This window comes from Camelina sativa, chromosome 17, assembly GCF_000633955.1.
Source record: "Camelina sativa cultivar DH55 chromosome 17, Cs, whole genome shotgun sequence".
NCBI classification, from domain to species: Eukaryota; Viridiplantae; Streptophyta; class Magnoliopsida; order Brassicales; family Brassicaceae; genus Camelina; species Camelina sativa.
Window position 1 is genome coordinate 14417954 of NC_025701.1, and position 14527 is coordinate 14432480.

At 35.0% G+C, this 14527-nt stretch overlaps 3 protein-coding genes across 4 annotated transcripts in view; 2 read left to right on the forward strand and 1 right to left on the reverse strand.

Annotated features, from left to right (window-relative positions):
* On the reverse strand, nt 231–1921 carry LOC104757190 (cytochrome P450 705A5-like). Its single transcript, XM_010479916.1, has 2 exons — nt 987–1921; nt 231–895 (listed from the first exon to the last, which is right to left on the reverse strand). The coding sequence occupies exons 1-2, from the start codon at nt 1896–1898 to the stop codon at nt 281–283; spliced, it is 1527 nt and encodes a 508-aa protein (XP_010478218.1). The 5' UTR covers nt 1899–1921; the 3' UTR covers nt 231–280.
* On the forward strand, nt 3458–7798 carry LOC104757191 (receptor-like protein kinase HSL1). 2 transcript variants are annotated; one of them, XM_019239679.1, is made up of 3 exons: nt 3458–5337; nt 5992–6846; nt 7122–7798. In XM_019239679.1, exons 1-3 carry the CDS (start codon nt 3606–3608, stop codon nt 7523–7525), a joined length of 2991 nt encoding a protein of 996 aa, XP_019095224.1. In that variant the 5' UTR covers nt 3458–3605; the 3' UTR covers nt 7526–7798. The 2 variants fall into 2 exon arrangements, with proteins under 2 accessions (XP_019095224.1, XP_019095223.1); XM_019239678.1 differs by having other exon boundaries at nt 3458–5299; nt 5954–6846.
* Nucleotides 13554–14527, forward strand: part of LOC109124485 (NAC domain-containing protein 10) — a 2003-nt gene continuing 1029 nt past the window's right edge. Inside the window, exons 1-2 of the mRNA XM_010479918.2 lie at nt 13554–13933; nt 14036–14228. Coding sequence (XP_010478220.1) covers nt 13733–13933; nt 14036–14228 — 394 coding nt within the window. The 5' untranslated portion in view covers nt 13554–13732. The remainder of the gene's footprint in view (nt 13934–14035; nt 14229–14527) is intronic.

Here is a 14527-nt window from a genome sequence, read left to right on the forward strand (position 1 = left end):
TGATTTGGTTGTTTTGTTAATATGTGAAACCTACAAATCTGAAACATGTGTACATTTTAACAATTCTTATTAGCAATAAACACATGTACAATATCTTCAATTAACATTCCTTTCACAACAGTTTCAAAACACCGAATTTTGATAAATTTTTGTAATCAAATATATGTTTCATTTTATTTGAATTTTTTTCCCAAAATTTAAAATTAAATTTTTATGAAATGTTTGTTTTTTTTTAGATTTTTGATGCTTATTTTTGGCATAAATTTAATTTTTATCCCTATTATTTTCGAGGAATAAGAATGCATTCGAGAGGATGAGCCAAATCCAAGAAGAATCTTAATCCGGAACCTTCATCCATATTGATTTTATCTCCTTTGATTTCCCAGTCAAAACACTGCACCAACACTCCAATTGTGGTTTCTACTAAGGTATAACCAAGATATAATCCTGGACATCCTCTCCTGCCAGCGCCAAAAGGGAGGAACTTCATTGCTTGTTCTTTTCTATCCTCCTCTTGCCCTAATATTGAAGCAGCTAGAAACCTTTCTGGCTTAAACTCATTAGGATCTTCCCAAGAATTAGGATCTCTCATCACTGCATAAGCATTGATGACAAGTGATGTTCCTTCAGATATGTGAAACCCTCCGATCGTACAGTCCTGTGTAAATTCTCTTGGTAAGACTGCTCCTACCGGATGCAATCTTAGAGATTCTTTTACGACTGCTTGCAAGTAAGGGAGTTTTGGTAGATCAGTTTCTTGAATTAACCTTGATTTTCCCACCACATAATCAATTTCTTCTCTTAATCTTTCAAAGATCTTAGGATTATTAATGATTTCTGCCATTGCCCACCGTGTTGTCGAAGAAGAGGACTCACCGGCTCCAAAAAAAAGCTCCTAACAAGTTGCATTTTTTGTTTAATATAATGATATTATTTGTTAGCATTCTGATTGAAATATTACTACCAATGAGAGAATAGCCATTTACCGCTAATAATGCCTTCATATGGTTTCTAGTGATCTTATATTCTGTTTTTTCGTCTCGATAAGCTGCCAACAATGCATCCATGAATTCAGTACCTTGATGCTTGTCCACGTTCTCTTCGTATCTCACAAGAATATTTTCCAGCAGCTCCTCAAATTTATTTGAAACCTGCATGATCTCATTCTTTAACAAAGAGATCCCTAGCTTCTCGAGCGGCTTATGAAATATTTGTGCCACACAAAACATGCGGGACAAATCAGCTAACTGAATAGAAAAATCTGAAACTTTTTTCCCATCATTTTCCTCCACTGAAAAACTACTTCCCAAACTCATTTTTCCAAGGGTGTTATTAACGAGTATCCTTGCTTCTTCACCGATCTTGAGGGTTTCTTTCTTCATCGCTTTATTAAGCAGATTTTTGTGGAACCTCTCTAGCTCAAGTTCACGAATGCTACGTGACCGTTCTAGCGCTTGGGGTCCGAGTGCCTTAGCCATGATTAGTTTCCTCATGAATTTCCAGTAGTCTCCACAAGAAGCTCTAAAATATCCAAAAGAACCAAACACAATGCATTCATCGATAGCAATAGCACCACGGTAGGAGACATTCATGTCATGGGATTTGAAGATCTCGTGAGCTGCTGAGGCAGAAGACACAAGAACGATGGGGACATGAAAGATGCGGAGATGGAGAAAAGGTCCGTATTTGGACGATATCTTTTGAAAACACTTGTGGATTGAATCAAAGAGGAGAAGGTGAAGATGACCAATGATCGGAAGAGAAGGAGCGCTTGGAGGCAGATCAATTCCATTATTTGGTTTCTTTAAGAAGTAAACAAAGAGAAAGAGAGTTGGGAAGAGTAATATGAGACCAAAGATGAAACAATGTAGAAAATCAAAGGTGACCATTGTTGTCATTGTTGCTCAAAAGCGATGAGGAGTGAAATAAATTAAAACCATATACATAAGAAGTTGGATATGAATCTCAAATTATATATCAAAGGTTGCTTGCATGTATACAATATTCGTGAGACGTTTATACTTCTATAAAATACTTCCAAGGTGACAATGTTATGAAATGGACATCAAATCATACGTAATGCATGGGATATATTATTTTATAAAATAAATAAAGAATAAAAAAGAAAAAATACATGAAACTAATTTGATGGTTCCTCTTTCGATCAACTAGCAAGCAACAAATTTGTAAGATGGTAGAGACTTGCTTATAGAAGCAATCTCCTAAAAGACATAAACTTTGCCGCTATTGTAGTGTATACGTAATTTTTTAGATGTCTATTTTACATGATACACCTATCGAACTACGTTTAGTTTACGATATTGTGTGTTTGTAGCAACTTGTATTGTGTGTGTTCGCCAAAAAAAAAAACTATTAGAGAGACACACGAAGAAGAGAAGACTGCTTGAAGTACTCAATCCAGCCATCCAGGAGACAGGAGCTCGAGATCGTTCGTTGACTCCTCTATCTCTTTACATATCATCCAAAGGGTATGTTGTTGATTAAAGTGATGCTTTTTCTCAACCGACACATATTAGAATATACGTTTCCTAACTGACATTTATATATACTGTATGTAGGCGAAATATATATGTGCCATCTTTCCCTTGCAATATTAACAACTTTTCTTAACTATATATGAAAATGTTAATCTCATAAATAACTCAACATTTTGATATCTTATCTTCTCTCCCATTTTTGTAAATAAATATTTATTTATCTTCTAATAAATTACACATTTCAAGCAAAATAATATATTTGCATGTTTCTACATGCTTAGCCTTATTCTCTTAATACATGATTAAGACGTGCATAAATTTTTTAATAGTGAATGAGAATTAATTTAATTCACGTCAACTTAAGAAGTTAAGACTACGTTGCAAACACATTCTGAGAGGGTTTTGATATATATGTTCTAACAATATTTGTACTTTACAAACGCCGTTAATCAAATATAAATGTGGGAATCTTTTTACAAATTGTTCAGATATATAGGAGTACTACTACATTTATAATTTAATGCTTTTAACCAAATTAACCTTCTTTTTACCCTTGCCATTTTTAAACCTTTCACATTTACTGTATCAACTAACTTTTATTTACGTTATAAACATATACTCCATAACTACTTTTCTTAAAAATGTACGTAAAGCTGTTAAAACAATAAAGTACTACAAAAAAAGAATGTTTTCATAGGCTAATTTAGCTAAGCTCATTATGGGAAACATTATCTTTTAAGACCAGCATAATCTTTATTAACAAAAAAACAGATAAACAAAACGATAAATTATACAATGTTGGAAACTCGACATAGATATTACTAATAATTGCATTCGAATTATTTAGAGAATCAAATAAAGAAATTAGAAAAAAAAAAAAACTGAATGATTTTAGAAAAAAACAAAATGATTTATAAGCATTCTTCTTACAGTCAGAATCACGATAATTCACCTGTCTCCCCCGGTCAACGCTTTATTTAGACTCTCTCTTCTCTTCTCTTCAAAACAAACTTACTCACTCTTCTCTTTATCTCTCACACTCTCTCTCTCTTCTCAAAAAACACAACCTCCATAGCTTCACCGGAGAAGAAGACTAAAGAAACAAACATGTATCTTTATCTCTTTCTCTTCCTACTTTTCCCAACCGTCTTCTCTCTCAACCAAGAAGCTTTCATTCTCCAGCAAGTCAAACACTCTTTAGACGATCCAGACTCCTCTCTCTCCTCTTGGAACTCCACCGATGATTCCCCTTGTCGGTGGTTCGGCGTTTCCTGCGGCGGTGATTTCACCTCCGTCACTTCCGTCGACCTCTCCAGCGCTAATCTCGCCGGTCCTTTCCCTTCCGTTATCTGTCGTCTCTCCAAACTCTCGGAGCTCTCTCTCTACAACAACTCCATCAACTCCACGCTTCCTCTCGATGTCGCTGCTTGTAACCGTCTTCAGCTTCTCGATCTCTCTCAGAATCTTCTCACCGGCGAGATTCCTCACACTCTCGCCGATATTCCCACCTTGGTGCACTTGGATTTGACCGGAAACAACTTTTCCGGTGATATTCCGGCGAGTTTCGGCAAGTTTCAGAACCTCGAGGTTCTCTCTCTCGTCTACAATCTCTTAGACGGGACGATCCCACCGTATCTTGGCAACATCAGCTCCCTGAAGATGCTGAACCTTTCGTACAACCCGTTTAGTCCGAGTCGGATCCCGCCGGAGCTCGGGAACTTGACGAATCTCGAGGTCATGTGGCTCACCGAGTGTCATCTAGTCGGACAGATCCCTGACTCGCTGGGTCAACTCAGCAGACTCGTTGATTTGGACCTCGCGCTCAACGACCTCGTTGGTCCTATCCCTCGCTCGCTCGGCGGTTTGAGTAGCGTCGTTCAGATTGAGCTTTACAACAACTCGTTGACCGGAGAGATTCCACCGGAGCTCGGGAATTTGAAATCGCTGAGACTTCTCGACGCGTCGATGAATCAGTTGACCGGGAAGATACCGGACGAGCTCTGTCGTGTTCCGTTGGAGAGTTTGAATCTGTACGAGAACAACCTAGAAGGTGAAGTTCCGGCGAGTATAGCTTTGTCTCCGAACTTGTACGAGCTCAGGATCTTTGGAAACCGGTTAACCGGAGAATTACCAAGAGACCTCGGTCGAAACTCGCCGTTGAGATGGCTTGACGTTTCGGAGAACGAGTTTTCCGGCGAATTACCGGCGGATCTGTGCGAGAAAGGGGAGCTAGAGGAGTTGCTGATCATACACAACTCATTCTCCGGCGCTATACCGGAGAGTCTCGGCGATTGCAAAAGCTTGACACGTGTCCGGTTAGCTTATAACAAATTTTCCGGTTCAGTTCCTACCGGTTTCTGGGGGTTGCCTCATGTGTACTTGCTTGAGCTCATCAACAACTCCTTCTCCGGTGAGATTGCCAAGTCCATAGGAGGCGCTTCGAATCTCTCGCTGTTGATTCTCTCCAACAACGAATTCACCGGATCGTTACCGGAGGAGATTGGTGTTTTGAACAATCTTAATCAGTTGTCAGCAAGTGGAAACAAGTTCAGTGGCTCGTTGCCTGTTAGCTTGATGCAGCTTGGGGAGTTAGGTACTCTTGATCTTCACGGTAACCAGTTCTCAGGAGAGTTAACTCCTGGAATCAAATCTTGGAAAAAGCTCAACGAGTTGAACTTAGCCGATAACGAATTCTCCGGTAGGATTCCAGATGAGATAGGGAGCTTGTCAGTGTTGAACTATCTTGATCTATCTGGTAACCAATTCTCTGGCAAGATTCCGGTTTCATTGCAGAGTTTGAAGCTAAACCAGCTGAATCTTTCGTATAACCGGTTATCAGGTGACTTACCGCCTTCTTTAGCTAAAGAAGTGTATAAGAACAGCTTCATTGGGAATCCTGGATTGTGTGGGGCTATCAAGGGGTTGTGTGACTCTGGGGATAAAGCTAAGAAGAGAGGCGTATGGCTTCTCAGGTTGATTTTCGTACTTGCTGCGATTGTGTTTGTTGCGGGTGTTGCTTGGTTCTACTTTAAATACAGGACTTACAAGAAAGCAAGAGCTATTGAGAGATCCAAGTGGACTTTAATGTCGTTCCATAAACTCGGGTTTAGTGAGCATGAGATTCTTGAAAGCTTGGATGAAGATAATGTGATTGGAGCTGGAGCTTCGGGGAAAGTGTACAAGGTTGTACTCACCAATGGAGAAACTGTTGCGGTCAAGAGGCTGTGGACAGGGTCTGTTAAGGATACTGAAGACTCTGATCCAGAGAAAGGTAACAGACCTGGAGTTCAAGATGAGGCCTTTGAAGCTGAAGTTGAGACATTGGGTAAGATTAGGCATAAGAACATTGTGAAGCTTTGGTGTTGCTGTTCCACTAGAGACTGCAAGCTCTTGGTTTATGAGTATATGCCTAATGGTAGCTTGGGAGATTTGCTTCATAGCAGTAAAGGAGGAANGCTAAACCAGCTGAATCTTTCGTATAACCGGTTATCAGGTGACTTACCGCCTTCTTTAGCTAAAGAAGTGTATAAGAACAGCTTCATTGGGAATCCTGGATTGTGTGGGGCTATCAAGGGGTTGTGTGACTCTGGGGATAAAGCTAAGAAGAGAGGCGTATGGCTTCTCAGGTTGATTTTCGTACTTGCTGCGATTGTGTTTGTTGCGGGTGTTGCTTGGTTCTACTTTAAATACAGGACTTACAAGAAAGCAAGAGCTATTGAGAGATCCAAGTGGACTTTAATGTCGTTCCATAAACTCGGGTTTAGTGAGCATGAGATTCTTGAAAGCTTGGATGAAGATAATGTGATTGGAGCTGGAGCTTCGGGGAAAGTGTACAAGGTTGTACTCACCAATGGAGAAACTGTTGCGGTCAAGAGGCTGTGGACAGGGTCTGTTAAGGATACTGAAGACTCTGATCCAGAGAAAGGTAACAGACCTGGAGTTCAAGATGAGGCCTTTGAAGCTGAAGTTGAGACATTGGGTAAGATTAGGCATAAGAACATTGTGAAGCTTTGGTGTTGCTGTTCCACTAGAGACTGCAAGCTCTTGGTTTATGAGTATATGCCTAATGGTAGCTTGGGAGATTTGCTTCATAGCAGTAAAGGAGGAATGTTGGCATGGCAAACGAGGTTTAAGATTATCTTAGATGCGGCTGAGGGGCTTTCGTATCTTCACCATGATTGTGTTCCTCCGATTGTGCATAGAGATATTAAGTCCAACAATATTTTGATTGATGGAGATTATGGTGCAAGAGTTGCTGATTTTGGTGTGGCTAAAGCCGTTGACTTGACCGGAAAAGCTCCTAAGTCGATGTCAGTGATTGCTGGTTCATGCGGTTATATCGCACCAGGTTAGTCTTATGATTCATCTTAAATGTGCTTGCATGATTAATCATCACTTTTGCTTAAGGTAGTAATGCTCATTTGGTACATGTTGCACGGAGATTCAGATGAACCACATTTAAGTATTTTTATTAGTTGAGACTTAAATGAGCATTCACTATCTATAGAGACATGTCTGAAACCATGGCTCCACACCTTCTCACTTCTCCATTAATGGAATTCAAAACTTTTTGTTTGTTTGTTTGTTTCCCTCCATAACTTTGATTTTCAAACTACTTTGCAGAATACGCATACACGCTTCGTGTGAACGAGAAGAGCGACATCTACAGTTTCGGGGTAGTGATCCTAGAGATAGTGACTAGAAAACGCCCAGTTGATCCAGAACTTGGGGAGAAGGATTTGGTGAAATGGGTTTGCACTACACTAGACCAAAAAGGCATAGAGCATGTGATAGACCCGAAACTCGACTCTTGTTTCAAAGAAGAGATAAGCAAAATCCTCAACGTGGGGCTTCTTTGCACGAGTCCGTTGCCCATTAACCGACCCTCGATGAGGCGTGTGGTTAAGATGTTGCAAGAAATTGGCGGTGGAGACGAGGAAAGCCAAAACAAGATAAGAGATGACAAAGATGGCAAGTTAACACCTTATTACCACGAAGAAACCTCAGACCAGGGAAGTGTAGCTTGAGACAGTACCACAAAATGGAGATAGAAAGTGTTGCTTTTTTTGGTAAAAAAAAAATAACTCTCTCAATTTTTGGTGCTTGAAGCTGTGAATTAGGGCATTGAATTAGAGATTGTTGAGTTTTTATATTTTATATATATATCAAAAAAAAAGTTTCTAATTCAGTGTTTCAGTCTCCACTGTAAAGCAAGCTTATTGTAGTAACTAGTAACTCTGGTTTTGTAAGAGTTCTATTTTTCTATATTTCAAGTAAATGCAAATGAAAAAATGCGATAATCTGGCGTTAACATGCATTTAAAGAGTTTCCATATTAGGTGTACACAGATTCAAGGTAATTGTAGGAACATGTCTGTGTGAAACCTGAATCTTTTTAAAAGCGTGGGCTCTCTCTCTCGTTTTTAGTGAAACTCTTTGGAGGCTCGTGTACAGTGCAGTATCTGTCACTGTAGATTCACATGGCTCTTAAATTCTCAACTTTTCTCATACTACCTTTTCGACTCTTTCCAAAAAAATAAAAAAAAATTCAGGTTGTGTTATTTTCTTTTACTTACTCTCTCCGTACGTGAGGCATCAGATATGTAATCAGACTTGGCACATGAGATGACTAATATCAACTTTTCTGCGAAAAAGATCTCTCTTTACTTCTTCTGATACTTGTTTGAAGAAGTCTGATTTGTCTAATAACAAACATAAGTGACATGACAAATAAGGAGTATAATAAACAACGTATGTTTTTTTTATAACAATTAAGACTTTTCGAGAACTATATTTTAACAAAGACATTTTTCCAAATAAATAAAAATAGTAGTTAAGTCATCTAACTCGACAGGTGGTAGTTAGGTACGTTAAAAATTCATGTAATTGCAATTTAGTCAGCTCTTAATAATGGCATTAAAAACTACTAGAAGATAACTTATAGTACTAGTGGTTGAGTAGGAAACAAGACAAACACAAAAACAATGACATCTCAACATTACTTAAGCTTAGATTATCTAAGTAAAGATAATTTACGTTAAGATTGGTTATTAGATACAGAAATAGGTAAAAGAATCTCTACTTAAAATATGAGCTGTTGGGTGAGGAAATTAATAAAAAGTGGGCCAATTAAGCATTGAAAGCCCACATTGTTATCATTCATTAAGGGACACTGACACCTCACCCTCATCTTTTGCCTTGTCTCTCTGTCTCTTTCACTCTCTCAAAATAATTTCTCTCAATTTTTGTTTTCTTTGTTTTGCATTTCCTTTTTGTTATTGTTTTCAACTTGTTTCATGATGAGGTTTTAATTGAGAGAGATTCTTTATAATTTGTTTGTCTTTTTTCTAGAACAAGCATCACACTTCCATGTCAATTTTGTTTTTGTAAAGCCTTTTTTAATAGATAAGATGCAACTAAGCAGCTTCTCTAGTTCTAGTAGTTTTTGGTATAGTCTTGTTGCTAATGGTTGGTACTTGGTAATATGAGTAAAGGAAATAGCATATATATCGGTTTGCGGATATTACATAATTTATAAGAAACAAAAGTTATTATAATGGAAAGCATAGTAGGGACGGCCAAAATACACGCCAAAATATAATGGAAAGCATAGTAGGGAAGAAATCGATTTTAATCCCCAAATATAAGACAATGTTGTTTTGTTTTTACGCTAAACATACGTCAAAATGACATAACGACGTCGTTTTGTCGAACCAAAATGCCACGTCAATTAAGCTTTCGCTTAACACTGTTTGTGCGAATGTCGAAACTGTCAAAATTGATGGAGTTCAGATAGGGAATTTGAATTGATTTTGAGTTGGGGCAGTAAATTGCAGGTTGTCAAAGTTAGGGTATGAAAAAGCTAACGAGAAATTGTTGGGGTATATTTGGGCCGTTTTTCCTAGTAGGGACCAACCAAGAGTTCGAATAGATAAGGGTGAGGATTGCGAAATGATCAGATACATCATTAATAATTTGAACACACATGAGTAATTGAGTTATTATGACCCACAACCACACGGTACACACTCACACTTTGGGTCAGATGGTTTTTTTAGATGGGCCTATCATCGGACCTACATGGTTTTCCACATTTTTGAATGAGTCTTACATTTCGGCTTATTCTAATTTGTCAAAGGCCCATTACAAAACACGGTTTTGGTAAATATGTTTAGAATTTTACTACTTTGGAGAAGTCACTTTTTTTTTTTGAAAACTTTTGTTTTAACTTGTTTTAAGTTAAAACATAAGTTGAATGAAGTTCAAACCCTAAATAACTTTTGTTTTTCTTTTCGTTTTTAGTGAACTCTATTGTCTTTGTATTGGGGTCGTTTACACGTTTTATATTTCTTATGTACAAGAAGAGATAAGTGAGATTTGGTGATGGTGATTTTAGTTTTAGACTTTTAGTCATGCTTAAATGGCTGTTATTAGGGTATAATTTTTGTGAGCAGAGCTAAATATATATATATATATATATATATATATATTTTTGTCAACGGAAGATTAGCTCAAACGAGCAAATGCGATAGAAAATTGTTTACAAACAAAACATTATGTGGAGATGTGCGCGCATAGCGTACCAAGAGATCCGCTTTTACATTTGCATTTTTAGAAATAAAAGATAAGGAAAAGGAAGAAAATTCCTCCCTGTCCAACTTGATATCGTCAAGCTAAGTATATGTTAAATGCTAAATAAAATATAATACTAGTATTTATTGGATTTTTTTGTTATCTACCTAATTTCTTTATGTTTTATTTTATGTATATGTATACTACATGTGTGAATATTACAGTAATAGTAAAATATATAACAGCTTTTGTGTGTCTATAGTGCATTAAATTTTTAGAATTTACGGACAAAATCGGATCATTATGATTGAGTTTTCCAACTTGTCACGAATATGACACATTTGATAATGAAGTTGGAACAAAAGCTCGGATTTTATAGTGGACCTGTGAGAACAATCTATTGTTACATTTAATTTAATATATGTTTGGTAAATTTTGAAACTAGCTCGCTGTTTTCTTAAGTTTCTTAAAAGCCCACAAAGAAATGAAACAATAACCACTTAAACCGAACTTGCTTTCATTTTTTTCTTCCTAAAATCTAAAAACAGAAAAAAAAAAAAAAAACCAAAGAGAAACGTTCAACTTATATAAATAAATGCAGTTTTAACTTTTAAGTTTAATATAACTTGGTGAGACCATTTTGACTTTTCGAGATTAGTCATACTAATTAATAGCTGTGTGAACAAAGTGAACTCTATAATATGTTCTTGGCTTAATATCCAAATAGTACAGAGATAATAACATGGTTATTCATAGAATACTCACCAATTGAACATAAAATAAATTGGTTAACCATTTGGTAAATAGTACAAACGAAAATGCCCTTTTAGCATTCCAATGGATTTTTAACTATTTTGTATCCCATTTTATCTGGAAATCTGCATTGAAGAGAAAGATGAGAGGTTGGTAATCACCAAAATAGCTAATTAGCTATCATTCATTCAACCTAATTGGATGACTTATGAAACTACTTTTTTGTAGTTTTAGCCTATTTAATTTGATGATCATATGTTACAAATTCACTCTTTTGACAACCAAAAAAAAACTCTTTTGACAAAAAAATGTTACAAATTCACTCATATATTTCAAAAATATCGACTTTCTCATTATATAAATAAAGAAATATTTCTAAGAAAAAGGTAAAAACAATAAAATCGACTGATTATTTGCTATATTGACTACATTTTTACAAAATATATTATTTCTCAATTTCTAATACTAATTGCTATATACTTAACCCACATATATATATATATATATATATATATATATATATATTAGATTTTAACCCGCGCGACAATTTTTTAAAAATAATAACATTTTAATTTTTATTTGTTTTTATATTCAGTTTGTTTTTGTTTAGTTAAATTATAATTTTGTTTGGATTGTCAATTATTAAAACAATAATAGGGGAAATAAATACATAAATATGTAATTTATAAGCTATTGTCGGATTAAGTCACAATTTTACCAATGATTTAATTGTTTTACAAAATTTTAGTTAAATTATCCTGATTTAATATGTCTAATATTCTAATATTCTATTAGTGGTATTGACCAAATAATTAAATGAACATTTAACCCGTGTTTCAAAACCGAATTAATATTATTTTATATTTATACTAATGTTAATTCAAACCGTCATGTTAATAACATGTCCCGCCATATAACAACAAACCGTCATATTAGTGGTTTAACCCGTGTTTCAAAACCGTCATATTAGTGGTTTTAGTTGTGGGTGTTGTGTTTCAAAACCGTCATATTAGTGATTTAACCCGTGTTTCAGAATTTGGCTGTGTCATTTAAATTTAAGAGATCATACAATCTTTAGAGATATATTAAAATAGTTTTGAAGATTTTTATAGGATTAAAAATTTAATGCGTAGAGTTGTTTTTAGAAAAATTAAAATGTATAGATGTTGTCAAGCTATTTATGGTAATAAACGTAACAAATTAGATTGATTTAAATAGTTCCATTAATTGAGTTTTTATGAAATGTTATATTAGAAAATCGTTATGGGTTAATGTTGTAAATAAAACAAATTAAATAAGCAAAACTTAAAGGGCATAAACCAAAATGTATTTCAAAAATGTTAATATAGATATATATAATAACTCAATAACATCATATAATTGTTGTGAACCAATCAAGTAGTGACCTAATTGTTTTTCATATCATTTCAAACAATCATAAAAAAAAATTGTTTACCTTATTGTATATAAAAAATGTTGTTGCCACAAATTTTCTAAATAATATATATAGGATTGAATGAAACAGACTTATTTAATATTAAAACGGACGAAATGTTTAAGATTAATCATCCCTAAAAGCTTTCTCCGTAAGCTATTTCGTTTCTTTGTCTTTCACTTACTTTTCTTTGGCTGAGAATATTATTAGTTTCTTGTTGAAGAAGCTTCGCATCTCCATCAAGGATCATGTGTACGGGACCCGACTGCTTATAGAAAATAAACAGAATTACCATAGCATTTATAGAAAAAAATGGTTGACCTCTTAAATTGAGTTTCTTACTTAACAGAATTTTTTTTTAAGAAACTCAATACTGTATTAGGTCTACCTTAAGACAACATTGGGAAAAATACGTATAAAGGGTAAATAACTTCTGGTGAAGAACCTGTTGTCAATGAGCAAATAACTGAAAATTTTGGGTATAGGTAACTTGCTATACACGAGATTTTGTACTGTGCGTGAAGATATGGTCTTCTTACTTCACCAAGTTGGTCTAACATATAAATAAAATGATAGGTGGTGTAGGATCTAACATTTCTCTTTAATCTATTATATATTTTGTGAATGATGAATTCTACTATATATATGTGAAATTATGGTTAGTCACGTCGGGATTAACTTAACGTTTTCAAGGAAGATCTAGCCGCTGCGCATAATTCACACGATCTAGTTCTTGGATTTTGTCTTTAGTATATTTGTTTATGTTTAGTATACAGGATCAATCAAGTTGATGTTTATGGCATATATATGAATATGTGATATCTTTGTGAATACACAAATGATTAAAACTGACAATTAAAATTGTTAATTAGGAAAAGAAAATAAGTTTCAATAACGACACTCCATCTCTCGTCACCTTTCTTGATTTTGAAGAGATTACTTTCTCTCCTTTTTTATATTTATAAATTATATATATCCTGATTTAGTTTAATATTCTCTTGCATAAGGGTTTTTCCTAATTATGGTTAGACCCCATAGTTAACAAATTTCACACAAATCTAACTAACACATGCAATATTATTTAAACTGTGAAAACTAGCTAGAAAAAGAAAATATGGTTCAAAATAGTCATAATCAAAATTCGGAAAAATGCATTTAATAATTATATGTTGCAAACGTATATACCTGCACCATTGATTAACTTGACGTCCACGCAACCCCCCTAAAAATATTAGTTTAGTACATTTTTAATTTAATGTATTATAATTAAATTTTAGTTCCAAAACTTAACATTCACTTGCCTCTCTTTCTATATCACCTTCACATCTTTGTCTCTTTCCCTCTCTCTCTCTCTCTCTCTCTCTGATCTCTCTCTCTTCGATTTTATCTTTTGTTAGTTCTGAAATTGTAACTAGATTTAGTTTTTGTTAGGTCACTGTATAGAGAGAGAGAGAGAGATCAGTAAAAGGAGGAGGATGAGCTGGTGTGATGGTTCAGATGATAACTACGACCTAAATATTGAAAGAGTATCGAACATTGATCATCCATCGATTCAACTCAAAGACCAATCTCAATCGTGTGTCACGAGCGGTCCAGATTCCAAGATTATCGTTGAATCCCCTATTATGATCACTTGTCCTTCTTGTGGACACAAGATCCATCACCAAGACGACCAGGTTACGTATGTTAAACCATTAATTCACCTACATGTTCTCTAGTTATCAATTTGTTTACTTTATATTTGACATATAATTGTGATATAAATGAAATTTGATAAGGTTGGTAGCATCAAAGATTTACCAAGCTTACCGGCAGGAGTCAAATTTGACCCGTCGGATAAAGAGATCCTTATGCATTTGGAGGCGAAGGTCTCATCCGACAAGCGAAAACTTCATCCCTTGATCGATGAATTTATACCTACGCTCGAAGGAGAGAATGGAATTTGTTATACGCATCCTGAGAAACTTCCTGGTACGTAACGTTCATTTTTTTTTTGTAATATCAAATATAGAACAAAGAATAAAACAGAGAGAACAATTCATAAAAAAAAACTTCTTCAATTGGCACCATGAAAAACATTAAGAATAATCCAAAAATAACAATTTTGTTTTTTTTTGTTTACAAAACGAACACATGTTTGCATAGAATTTTCTGTTTATTTTGGTTTTATGATAAACTGATATTGATAGATATGTATTTTTGTAGTGCTAGCTATTTTATACATACATTTTATTCATAACTGTGACTTTTGGATTTATCCAAAATCAAAT